Genomic DNA, 13158 nt, shown 5'->3' with positions numbered 1-13158 from the left:
TCTTTGGGAAGAATCTTTAAACCCTGACTCTAATACATTTCAGAAACAGTTCCAGTTAAACACACACATAGCAGCAGCTGTGGAATAGCAACAGACACTCCTAACAGGAAGATTTTCCCCATTCTGTGGATGGAAAGACAAAGTATTTTCTGTCTCCTCCACCGGGGGGGGAAAAAAAAAAAGGTGGGGGAGGTACCTGGGTGGCTCAGTTGGTTAAGCTTCTGACTCTTGATCTTGGCTCAGGTTATGATTTCCCTGTTCATGGGACTGAGCCCTGTGTTGGGCTTGGCGCTGACATCACAGAGCCTGCTTGGGATTCTCTCCCTCTCTGCCCCTACCCTGCTCATGTTCTTTTTCTCAAAATAAACAAACTTTTTTTTTTCTTTTGTAAAAGGCAAGAACCTGAGGAAGACTGAATTTCCTGGTCCATGATAACCACCATCACCTTACTCTGCACAGAACTTTATAATTGACAAGGCTCTTTATAATAATCCATTTGTTATATAGGGAAGACTTCAGGAATCCACAATCTGAAATAAGTTGGTACCGAGTTCTTCAACTAATCCAGGAATCTTCAGTCACAGCACATATACAATGAGTGGCAAATAAGGTTGTGTTTAAATTAACTAGGTCCAGGGGCGCCTGGGTGGCTCAGTCGGTTAAGTGGCCGACTTCGGGTCAGGTCATGATCTCACAGTTTGTGAGTTCGAGCCCCGCATCAGGCTCTGTGCTGACAGCTCAGAGCCTGGAGCCTGTTTCGGATTCTGTGTCTCCCTCTCTCTGACCCTCCCCCGTTCATGCTCTGTCTCTGTCTCAAAAATAAATAAACGTTAAAAAAAAAATCATTACAAAAAATAAATAAATAAATTAACTAGGTCCTGGGAAAACCATAGTCAACATTAACCTCGGTCTATATATCTTGCAGTTTTGGCAATCCTGGCTGACCACCAAAAGTCCTATACTCTGAGCCCAAAGTCCCCAGGTACACGTGTGAATATGCAGATGGGGCTACTAGGAAGGCACTCTTCACAGGTGGGTCTTCTCTCTCGTCTCACTCTACCTGAAGCCTACCCAGGTAAAAGTACCTTTATTTTTAGGAGCCTATTTTAGCTTCTGATTCCCTGGAGTGAATCTTCCTATAAATTATTGTGAGGACCAAGATAGATGGAACTGTCTTCTTATCTTAAAAACATCACTGTAGCTGCACTCCACAGGAAACATGTGAGAAATGGGTTGGCTGAGACAAGTTACGCTTGCCAAAGGAAACTCTCAACGAGTACTAGATTGCACAGTAACTTGGGTGAGTCCCTGACTTAAAGTGTCTCCCCAACTCATCCGGCAAGCAGTGAGATGTGACTGCTGGGAGTGTGCTATACAAGGTGGAAGTCAGAACTGGAGAGTCCCCGCTCCCAACAGACTCCTCCTGCTGTCACTTCGGATAACTGTGCCATCCTTGACTACCTCAGTGTTTCAAGGAGTGATCCTTCTGACAAGAAAGACCCTAGATTGACCTTGTTGCTACAGCTCAATTCTCTCAAACAGTATAGCTCAAGTGTAACATTAGTTTTCTGCTTGGCTAGAAAACCACACTTTTAGAAATTTCTAACCTGGAGGTGGGGAACTATCTAACTGCTCAGGGGAGTGACTTCAGAGTTCATACACCAGATTCTTCATAGTTAAGAACTAGTGCCTTAGAAACGAATGCAAGACCCCAATTTATGAACAAACACTGGCTAGGCATAGCCCCTATGCTGGCACCCAGGCCAAAGGCACGGAGGCAAACTCGACATAGGAGATCCCCGTACTACTAATACGAAGCATGACCCAAGGTCCAAAGTAGCTGAGATTGGCCATGCCACACAAGGAAATCACAAATGAGACATGGATCCTAGAGAGACCAGCCATTGAAGACAGCAGCTCTTTTTTTGTTCATAGTCAGCAAAACTCTCAGTGGATGTGGCCAAACCAGAATTCAAGTCCCTTCTGCCAGCCTCCTGAGAACTGGGCATAAGGGGTAGAAAAGGGCAGAACACTCCAATATCGAAGCTCATAACATGCATCTCTAGTAAACAGCCTGGGAACAACTGAAAATCCACATAAGCACACAGAAGGCTATATACATGCTAGGAGAAGCAATGCTACTGTTACTTATTAAGATTTACTAATGACAAAACTGTGTCTTGTCCTTTTTCATTAAATTTAAATGAAAGCTTTAACCATAAGCATCTACATTATCTTGTACCAACTACCTCTAAGCATGTGGGATTTTAGACCGTCTCAACATGAATATAATCCACCACCCCAAGGCCAGTAACTGACCTGCAGCAAGTAGCCGAAGTCGTAAACCTGAGGGTCCAGTTCCATCTCGAAGAACATCTACACTCTCAGCATACACATTGCCAAGGAAACAGCTCAGGGGCATCACGGGAGCCCTGGAGGCAGGCACAAAATGAGCAGAGGCTTCACCCTCCCTCCCAGGGAGTCCATGGCCCATGAAACTTGTGCTCCCCAAACGCACTTGGTATCCTGTAGGCTGTTTCCACTGTAGATGTACATTCGTTTCACAGTTGCTCCGTGGGGTATCTGGAGAGAAGCTAGACCATGGGCAAAATTGGGCTGCAAACACAGGACAAAAGTTTTACTGAGAGCCCACTGCAGGCCATATGGCCCAGGCTCTGGCATTTCTCCAGCACTCATGGTCTTCAAGAACTGGCCAGGTCAAACCTAAACAACAGTTAAACCTGGCTCCAGATCAATAAACTCACCCCATCCATTCAAGTTCATCTTTCATTTTACTCAGTTTTTCTTTCCTTCATCAAGAAAAACATGCAGGAATGGTTCCTTTAATAAAATGTAAGCCTTACAAACATCTATCATTTCACGACCCTAAGGACGCTGCTACCTAAGGATGAATGAAACATTTTGCTAAAAGCAATAAATAACTGAAAATCCAGAATGAATTATCTCAAACTCTAGGTTACTGAAAAAAACACAGTGATTTAGTTTTAAAGCAAGGCAAACTGGATTTATCTCTGACAATCCTCACTCTGCAGTGGGAAGTGCCCTCCCCCTGGGAATGCTGGCTCAGGCTTTGTTCTTGCTATCAGTCCTATCCATGTTGGCCCCTAAAGACCTCAGAGATGAGGAAACCAAAAAAGGGTACCTATCCAACCTCCCCAGTGGCACTGTCTGCTGGGCCCATATCACCTGGGTACTGGGTGACAAATACCGTGGGAAGGGAAGGGCTAACCTCGTACTTGGGAGCCTCAGTCCACGAGTCTAACTGAAAAGAGAAAGACAGTCCTCTGAAGTTGAGGTGGAAGAGCTGCTCAGCGGAGTTGTACACTGTAAGAGTGGGGAGGAGAAAATGACATGGTTGAATGGTACCAGAGATGAGAACACACACTAGCCTGGTAACACCTTCCTTGTGCCTGATTCTTGAACTGACTTACTAGGGTGAAAACAAGAGGGAGAAGCTTTCCCTCACACCCAAGTATCAACCCACAAATTCTACCAGAACCTGGCTTCCTGTAGGAAGGGGCACTAGGGCTGGGATGGTGCCACTTGCCAGGCTTATCATTATAGGCTGTGACAGAGGAAACAGATAAGACTTGGCTTACCTCCAGGATGGGTCGCACCAAAAGACTGGTCAATCTGCTCAATGGTGGGAGCTATGGCCTGAGAGTTAAAATGCACTCCACTGAAAAACAAAGATGCTTTTCAGATCACTGAAGATGGTGGCTGGAAGAGTTATTCTTAAAACACAGGCAGGTGAGCCTACAAATATGTCAAAACACAAGTTTAATTAAAGAACTTTTTTTTTTTTAATGTTTATTTTTGAGACAGAGAGAGACAGAGCATGAATGGGGAAGGGTCAGAGAGAGACGGAGACACAGAATCCAAAACAGGCACAGGCTCCAGGCTCTGAGCTGTCAGCACAGAGCCCGACGCGGGGCTCGAACCCACAGACCACGAGATCACGACCTGAGCCGAGGTCGGACGCTCAACCGACTGAGCCACCCAGGCACCCCTAATTAAAGAACTTTTAAGTGAAGGATAATTAATGGGGTCAGAATAAGTCAAGTCTCCTGAGACTGACATATTGAATTGATCCTCTAGGGCCTCCCAAGACACGTGTGGTCACCAGGCACAATTTAGAAGGAAATAAATTCAGTCTCAGCCCTATGGCATTTGGACTTGGATAAAGAAGGGCCCCAGGAATAGAGAGTGTGAATGTGTTTTCCCAGGATGCCTATTAGCAGTTTGGCTTGAAAAGGAACTTTCTTAAAAAGGGATGAACATCTTAAGAGAATAGTGTATAACCAAGCAAAGCAGCTTGCTTTCTTACTAGGCAGAAGAACCAGCCAGCACCCATGGACTAGGTGAATAGGTAGGTTGGGGATGAGGGGCAGATCCCATGCAAAGAGGAAAAACCCAAGGGGCAGGGGCTTGGGAATGAAGAGCAACACATGATTTCAGATGATGAGCATGTAAGGAGAATGCTTAAAGGTTAATTTAAAAATTAGTATAATTCATGGAACACCTCTTTTTTTAACCAGGCATGGTGACAAGTGCTTTGCCAGCAGTATCTCATGTCATCTTCCTAACCTAGTAGCCACGTACTGGCTTCATTTCTCTGATGGAAAAACAAGCCTAGAGAGGTTAAGTGACTTGCCCAAGGTCACAGAGGTAACAGAATGATGAACACAGGGCAGTCTAACCCAGGACCTCATGATTTTACCCACCACTAATTCTTGTTATTTATTTAATTTTACCTACCACCTTAAAAAAAAAAAAAAAAAACAAGTATGAGGTGGTATCTCATTGTAGTTTTTTTTTTTTTTAATATAATTTATTGTCAAATTGGCTTACATACAACACCCAGGGCTCATCCCAACAAGTGCCCTCCTCAATGCCTATCATCCATTTCCCCCTCTCCCCAACCCCCACATCCACCCTCAGTTTGTTCTCTGTATTTGAGAGTCTCTTGTGGTTTGCCTCCCTCCCTCTGTTTGTAACTATTTTTTCCCCCTTCCTTTCTCCCATGGACTTCTGTTAACTTTGTCAAGATCCACATAGGAGTGAAAACATATGATATCTGTTCTTCTCTAACGGACTTATTTCACTCAGCATAATCCCCTCCAGTTCCATCCACGTTACTACAAATGGCATGATTTCATTCTTTCTCATTGCCAAGTAGTATTCATTGTATATATAAACGACATCTCCTTTATCCAGTCATCAGTCAATGGACATTTAGGCTCTTTCCATAATTTGGCTATTGTTGAAAGCACTGCTATAAACATTGGGGTACATATGCCCCTATGCATCAGCACTCCTGTATCCCTTGGGTAAATTCCTAGTAGTGCTATTGTGGGTCATAGGTACCTACCACTAACTCTTAAGAGGGAAAAGACAAAGAAAGGCTCCAACAAAACTAAAAGACAAAAAGAAATCTGCAAGGGGCCAGTACTATTACACATTTGCTTTATCCACTTCTCTATTGGCAAATGCTGCTCGAGCCAGCCCCAGGAATTGGACCCTTTCACACCCTCACAAAGGGAAAGGGAAGCCTGTTAAGGAAGCTTACTAAACGGAGTATTCTAGATAGTAGCACAGCACCTTGCCATAAAGGGTGCTCAAATATTAGTTCATGATATAGGCCACCCCCATTTTCATTCTAAGAAGTAGATTTTGGGGCGCCTGGGTGGCTCAGTCGGTTGGGCATCCGGCTTCGGCTCAGGTCATGATCTTGTGGTAACGAGTTCGAGTCCTGTGTCAGGCTCTGTGCTGACCGCCTGGAGCCTGTTTCAGATTCTGTGTCTCCCTCTCTCTGACCCTCCCCCCGTTCATGCTCTGTTTCTCTCTGTCTGAAAAATAAACATTAAAAAAAAAAAAAAAACTTTTAAAAAAGAAGTAGATTTTGGCCCCCAAATAGAGGTCCCTTTGGCATTCCCTTTAGCATAGAGGCTTTGGGGTCAGACCTATTTGGGGAGGGCAGCTATGACCCAGAAGACAGTCACGTCACCACCCCTAAGCTGAGGTCCTGCTTTGCTGTAAGGATTAAATGAACTGACATATATGAGAGGTGTTTTACACAGAGCATGTTCTTAACAACACTTCCTTCTCTTCCTTGGGAAGCTAAGTAGGTTTGGAGGCTGCCTGAGGAAATCATGGTACCAGGTTGTAATCCTGGAACTGCTAGGAATGGGAATTCTTTATTAACTTAATGAGGGTAATAAAGTCCATTTGTACCAATCCTGTGACATAGAGCAACAGGGGAGAAAACTTACCAATATTTTAACTTTACTTTAGTCAAGTCATATACTTCAATCACCTAAAAGAAAAAAAAATCAAATTTTAAGCATTGGTAATGCTCTGCAGTTGAAAGAGATGGATTAAAAAGACATTTATAGGGGTGCCTGAGAGGCTCAGTCAGTTGAGTGTCCGACTCTGGATTTTGGCTCAGGTCACAATCCCGGGGTCGTGGGACTGAGTCCCTCATCGGGCTCTGTGCTCGATGTGGAGCCTACTTGAGATTCACTCTCTCTATCCTCCTCTGCCCCTCTCCCCAACTCATGTAAGGTATCTCTCTAAAATAAAATTAAAAAAAAAAAAAAAAAAAAAAGAAAGAAAGAAAAGAAAAGACACTTATAGTGGGGCACCTGGCTGGCTCAGTTGATAGAATACACAACTCTTGATCTCAGGGTTGTGAGCTCTAGCTACTCATTGGGTGTAAAGATTACTTAAAAATAAAATCTTAATAAAAAAGACATTTATAGAATAGTGAAGAAAAAAAATCTATCACTAGCCAAAATTCTCCTGAAGCACTGCATATTACATTTTATTCTCATTTTAAATCTGAAGGAAAAACTGATACCACACAGCATAACCTCTCCTTTCCCTTCATCCAGATTGTTGAACAGATGCCCATGGAGGCTGTGGGTCAAAGATCCTTTATCTAATCTACTGCTGGGTCATATAGAAGACTGTACATACAGAACAGTGGAAACCTCCACAGAAACAAATTCACATAGTATAAAGGTTAAAACTATGGACAAAACCTTGGATACTGAGCCCCCTTCCTGCTATTGCACACTTTGCTGCATTAAAAAGACCCCAGACCCAGTCACTTTCAAAATCAGCTTTAAAATACTGTGGTTTACAAAACAAAAAAGATGGGGGGAGGTCTATCCTGCTAGAAAACAAGTCATATTAGTTTAGGACAAGTGTGACAATATTCAAATATGTATACATATCTCTATTGAAGGGTACCTGGAGAACATCAGTGCCCTTGTGTAGTTTCAAGGGGTTCAGTCTTTAATTAAATGCCAAGAACTCAGGGCAAAGACAAAGGTATTGCTAAAACACTCAGCTACTAGTGGTGCCAAATAATGAGCACTATGAAGTCTTCTACGCAAGAAACATGGCTGGCCAAGGCCTGAAGAACCAGCTACTACCCTCCAGTTGGGAGTTCTGGCCCTTACTGTAGAGGAATAAGCAGAGCTGGTTCAGTGTCTGTTTGCCCTGACAATATGGGCCTCATCCTAGAAGGAGCTGTGGGGCCCTGCATGCAGAAGCATCTGGAACTACCAAAGAAAATGAGACATATTAGTTTACTCTTGGCCAGACCTTATCTTTAACTTTGTTTAGTGGTCATAACACTGAACCACAAATTGGGCACCTCTGAATTATAATGCAGCTCTTCTAATCCTACTTGCTAAGAGTAACTCCCTCTGCTGGGCAGACACAGCACTTCAATCAACTCTTTCCTATACTATTTGTGTATGCCATTCACCAGTACCACACTAAGTTAAGCCCTTTTTAAGGTCTGGCTCATTAGTTTGCACAGGAAAGGTACTCAAAACATCAGACAAGTCTGACTGTTACGAAGTCAGCTAAGGGCAATGTGAAACTAGAAAACATGAAAGGAGGTACCAAGAGAGGTCATTAAAGGAAGAACAGGGGAACAGCTGTGATTCATAATAAGATACTCAGTGTCCCTTCAGAAAGCTCCGGCATGGCAGTATATCATGCCAAACTGGTATATCATTTCACCAAGGCCAGGGCCCCATGCTGGTAGACAGCCTCACCCTTTAGCCAGAAGCCTTGCTTGTATAGCAGGAACAGGCACTCTGCCTCCCTTATTGCCACCCCTACAGCTGGCCAATGACCACCCAAGGGCTTCCCACCACTCACCCTGTGGCGGTGGGCCTCCAGGATGTTCCTTCTGTGTCGCTGTCACCCACCTGCCAATAACCCCGACCAACATTTATGGGTGTTTCAACCCTGCCTGCCTAATGGGAAAACAATGGACCAGAGTTAACCACAGGGCATATGTAGGATGGCACTTGTGGCAAGAGACCCAGAGTACCAACCATCTTGGAGTCCTTCATGTCACCAGGATAATCAACAAGCAGATCTGGCCCATGGAGCTTGCTGGGCCACAGGGACAAGCAGCTGGGTAAGTCTGAACTTCATGATTTACCACCCACTGGGCTGGAAAAGACCTTGATTTCCCCAGAGGAGAAGCCATGGCAGCAGCCAAGATAGGAAAGGAAAAGACAGGTAGCTGTGAAGGTTGAAATTTGTGAAGCCTCATTCTTTAGGGCTTTCTCATAGGCAGGGAGTGAGGGGATGAGGAAACTGCAGAAGACAGCATCAGGGAAAAGTGGATTCTTTTTATTTTTTTATGTTTCTTTATTTATTTTGAGAGAGAGTGCACAAGGAGGAGAGGGCAGAGAGAGAGAGGGAGAGAGAGAAAGAATGCCAAGCAGGCTCCACGCTGCCAGGAAAGAACCCGACGCAGGGCTCGAAGTCATGTAAGACCACGACCTGAGCTGAAATCAAGAGTCAGATGCTTAACCGACTGAGACACCCAGGCACCCTGAGAAGAGTATTCTTAAGTGCTTGGATGGAGGGGCAGGCACATGGGTCAGGTCAAACCTGATGCTGACCAAGGGCACCTGAGAATCACTTCCTCAGTTTCCAGAGGCTCCAGCAGGGTCCCAGACCCTCCTCTTCATAGGGACCCCACAGAAAGCAGAAGAGAAGGTTCTAATTACTTCCTTTCTCATTCAAATTGTACTTCTCATTCTTCACATTTCTCCAGAGTGTGCTCACACAATTTTCTTCAGCTTTTATGACATTTATTTCCCATATACATCAACAGAAGCTGTCATTTCTACTCCAGTGGCTATCACACACTGGTAATTCAGGGTTAAAAGCTTGGCAGACCACTCATCCTCTGTCCTTCCTTTGTCTCACTGGGAAACAGTACAGCTCACAGGCTTGTTAAGTTGGGAAATGCACGGGAAGCATTCAGTGATGTGCCTAATCTGTACCAAGTACTCACTTAATATTTGATACTGTCCTCATCATGCTGTGATTCTATGATGGGCTGCCTGGCCATCCCCTTTTGCTGTCCATGTAGGTTATTTCCAGCTTTTCATTACTATGAAAAGCCCTGCTATACGTATCTGCCAACATTACCTTCCTTATAATCTTCTGGGGTTATGTCTCCTAAAGTGGACGTACCTAGCTAAAACAAATAACTCTTTGTAAAGGTGTTTCCAGATTAATTTTCCCTGATTTGTAATGAAGCCACACTGATGACCATTCTCTCCCTTTTCCCACTGTGAAACTTCTGGTCAGTGAAGACAGGATGACTGAGTCCACAAGGAGAGGCAAGGTAACTGTGGGGCTAAGAATGTTCACATTTGCTTTTGAAAAACCATCATGAATGAAGAATTCCCATTCTGTGTACAGATTCCTTTTACATGTTCTATCTTGTCTTCTTAGGAGCTCACTTGTGATGGGATGATGAGAACTAGGAAGTACCCAAGTCTTTTGGAAAGGCTACTCCATAACCTAACCAGGATAAGCACTCTGGTATGCCAATGCCCAGAGCCACATTCAACCTTGTGACTCTGAGGCATGAGTCTGGTGTCACATGACTAATCTGTGAAGCCCAGGCATTTGTAAATAGTGTATTAAAAACATCCTGGAGTGAAACAGGTGTTAGTAAATTGCACTTGAACTTAAGACAACCCTATACACCATCAAGTTGTTTGTTTACATATCCTCAATGGGGTTAAAGAATCAATTCATCACTGGTGGTGTTAAGCTGTAAATTCCAGCATTTTAGGAAGAACAGTTGCGTTTTTCACCTTCCAAGTCATATTGCTTGACCTAAGAATGAAGTAAAGCAAGATACAAAAACCTGACTAAAGTCTTTTGATCCTATTCTGCAGTTAGGCCCCATTTTTAGTACACCTGTTAAGATCTGGGATAATCTGTGCCAATAGTTAGCTCTTCTCTTGCTTTCCTTAAGTTGAAGGACTTAGAATCCCCCTCCCCATAATATTCCCCAAAGCTTTTAACACTCTTTCCCCTCCACCTCTGTAGCCTATGATTGGAGTCCCTCCCAGCCACTTTCCAACCACCCCATCCCAAGCTTCCCTCTTTTTAGAGGAACAGGCACAGCTTCCAGTCCCCAGTACTGTCGTACACCGAATCACAGGAGTCTACCCCCACTTATGAGTTTCAGAAACATCTCACAATAGCACGTAGTAATCCGCCTGACATGAAACTTTAGTTGTCATTCACAGTTACCTTAAGCCTCTGATTGAAAGCATCAAACAGCAGTTTGATCCCGTCCTGAGTCAGGTTAAGGATGAGGTCATGGCTTAGAGGAGACTGCAAAACAAAAATAAAACACTCAACAACTTACTCAACAGCACCTACCAAAAACTCACAAGTCTAAATGCAATGCACAGAGAATATGTAAGTGCAGACAGCCCCTCCCTGGCCCAACTAACAAACTGTTGTGTGAATGCAGTGTCTGCTACTTCCAGCCTGAAGCTGCTGCTTCCTAACACTGGCTGAAAAGAGAGTCCTTCTTCTAGGCTTTGAGAAATAATACCTGGGGGAAAGGGCCAAAATTATGTGAGTATGTAGGCCATTTTCTTTTGAGGGTCAGGGTCCACATCTACAGCATGGGTTTCCCTGTCAAACCTAGAGAGCAGTCAATGAGGAACGCAGGCCATGTAAAAAGGTCTAGTCAGGACCCAAACTTGGCAAGTAATATTCAATGCATGTCAGCTGAACCTATGTCCATTTGTTCCCAAGGTTGTCTGTACCATCTACAGAAAACATATCCTATACTTTGACTGCTTCAGGCCATATTCCAGGACAAAGAAATACTTTGTGATGTTTATGTATGAGATGATACTCTTACTCCTTCCTTCCTTCCTTCCCCTCACCATCCCATATCACATGTGTTTCTTTCTGTAAAGCCCAAATCTAAGATCTAAGGAGTCGTATTTCTACATTTGCCCCTTCTAAGTCCTGGGGGAAGGGAGCAGCAGCACAAAGCAGTGAACAGAGCTGGGCTTGGGTACGAGTGAGCTGGTGACCTTAACTGACTCTCAAAACTTCTCTGAGCTGTAGTTTCTTCATGGGAATAACATCATCTCTTCCCTCTAGGGTTGTTGTGGGAACGGAGATAGTAGGTCTAGATAGTAAGGTAGAAGGCACCAAGCATAGCACTGAGCATACAACACTGTTTCGTCACATTTGTCTCACTTGCCTGCTTCTGTTCCAGTGCAATCAATTCAAGGACTCGACATCTGAAGACACTCCACAGCCCTAAACCAAGCTGCCCCACAGAAGAAAAACACCAACATCCAAAACCCTGCCACTCCTTGAAACTGGCACAAAGCTCTCAAATGTTTAGAGAAGTTTCTTTATAGAGCTTCCCAAGGCAGGCACAGTGAATCAAAGAAGTGTGGCTGTCAGAGACAGAACTGTAGGCTGGAAGGCCAGGTGCCATTGGTGTGGGCCTCAGTGGAAAAATTCTCTCCAGAGCCTTCTGGGATTAGCTAAGACTATCTCCTCCCTCCTACCCCACTGATCTTCACAAGGTAGCAGGCCTAGGAGGTACCACCATGCCTGGCAAACACTAGAAGAAAGAATGTTGTAATTTTCCAGTAGGTCTGTATGAATGTCTAAAACCATCAGGTCTCAAGCAAGATAATAGAATGATGAACTCTGACCTTAGGTCACTTATTCTCAACCCAGAACACATTTCTAAGAGGGCTATTCCACAGCATTAAGCAGGATGAAGCAACCTTTTAGCATCCTTCAAGATCCTTGTTTGGAGTAGGAACAATGGGAGGATTGGAATTTTCTTACACTCTCCCAAGATCTGATCATTTTTCTCCCGGCACTGTTACAATTCAGGACATAACTAGATAATTTTCAAAAGCAAGTAAATTATCCTCACAATCAATATTTTACTAGTAAATCCTAAGTATCTCTGGAGTCAAAATATACATGTACTATATGGTGTTTAAGCAGGCTCTTCCAGTGATCCCAGAATTACACAGTTCTCCATATGAAATAGTTTAGTAAAGCTGTTTGCTCCTAGTCATTCATACTTTTCCCTCTAAGAAAGATGGGACCCACTTGACATGCACATTTAACCTCCAAGGTGTGATTTGCTAGAGATAAGAAGATATTTCTGAAACATTTAATGGGGCCAGACTATTCTTTGCACTTGATGGGAAGCAAGAAGACAAATGGGAAGAAATGGAAAGGAAGGCAGAAGAGGACAGGACCCACATTTAAGAAGCACTATATCAGAGCTCAGAGCTCTGAGAGACCATCTCCTCTTGATCCTCTTCAAAAGATTATTCTATTACAAGGAAACAATAACCATATTACAGAAGGAGAACCAGACTGGTTATTAACTTGTCAAAAGTTGCATAGCTAAAAAATGGGAAGAACAAGGATCTGAACCAAGATCTGGGCTCAAAAATCCATGTTTTCCAACTGATTCCAGCTCCTTAGAAGACATAAGGGAAAATGAGCTTAATGCTAAAACTATTTGTACCCAAAGGTCGGGACAACAGACAACAAAAGTAGTGATGGAAGATATAAACTTCATTCTTAAAAATTTGTTTAAAAAATTTAAAGCCGGGGCACCTGGGTGGCTCAGGTGGTTAAGCATCTGACCTCGGCTCAGGTCATGATCTTGCAGCTCCTGAATTTGAGCCCCACATTGGGCTCTGTGCTGACAGCTCAGAGCCTGAAGCCTGCTTGGGATTCTGTGTCTCCCTCTCTCTCTGCCCCTCCCCCATCCACACTCTTTGCTCT

General features: G+C 43.9%; 1 protein-coding gene across 3 annotated transcripts in view; it reads right to left on the bottom strand.

Moving 5' to 3' along the window:
- The window catches only part of PHAF1 (phagosome assembly factor 1), a 30639-nt gene that overhangs the window by 7253 nt on the left and 10228 nt on the right, over positions 1-13158 (bottom strand). For all 3 annotated transcript variants that reach the window (XM_042918722.1, XM_042918720.1, XM_042918721.1), the window contains 6 exons: positions 10615-10698; positions 6294-6337; positions 3621-3700; positions 3251-3345; positions 2519-2616; positions 2320-2432 (listed from right to left, as the gene is read on the bottom strand). In XM_042918722.1, coding sequence (XP_042774656.1) covers positions 2320-2432; positions 2519-2616; positions 3251-3345; positions 3621-3700; positions 6294-6337; positions 10615-10698 — 514 coding nt within the window. The remainder of the gene's footprint in view (positions 1-2319; positions 2433-2518; positions 2617-3250; positions 3346-3620; positions 3701-6293; positions 6338-10614; positions 10699-13158) is intronic.

The sequence above is a fragment of the Panthera leo genome, chromosome E2 (genome assembly GCF_018350215.1).
Source record: "Panthera leo isolate Ple1 chromosome E2, P.leo_Ple1_pat1.1, whole genome shotgun sequence".
NCBI classification, from domain to species: Eukaryota; Metazoa; Chordata; class Mammalia; order Carnivora; family Felidae; genus Panthera; species Panthera leo.
Note: the sequence above shows the minus strand (reverse complement) of the source record. Positions and strands in the feature narration are given on the sequence as shown.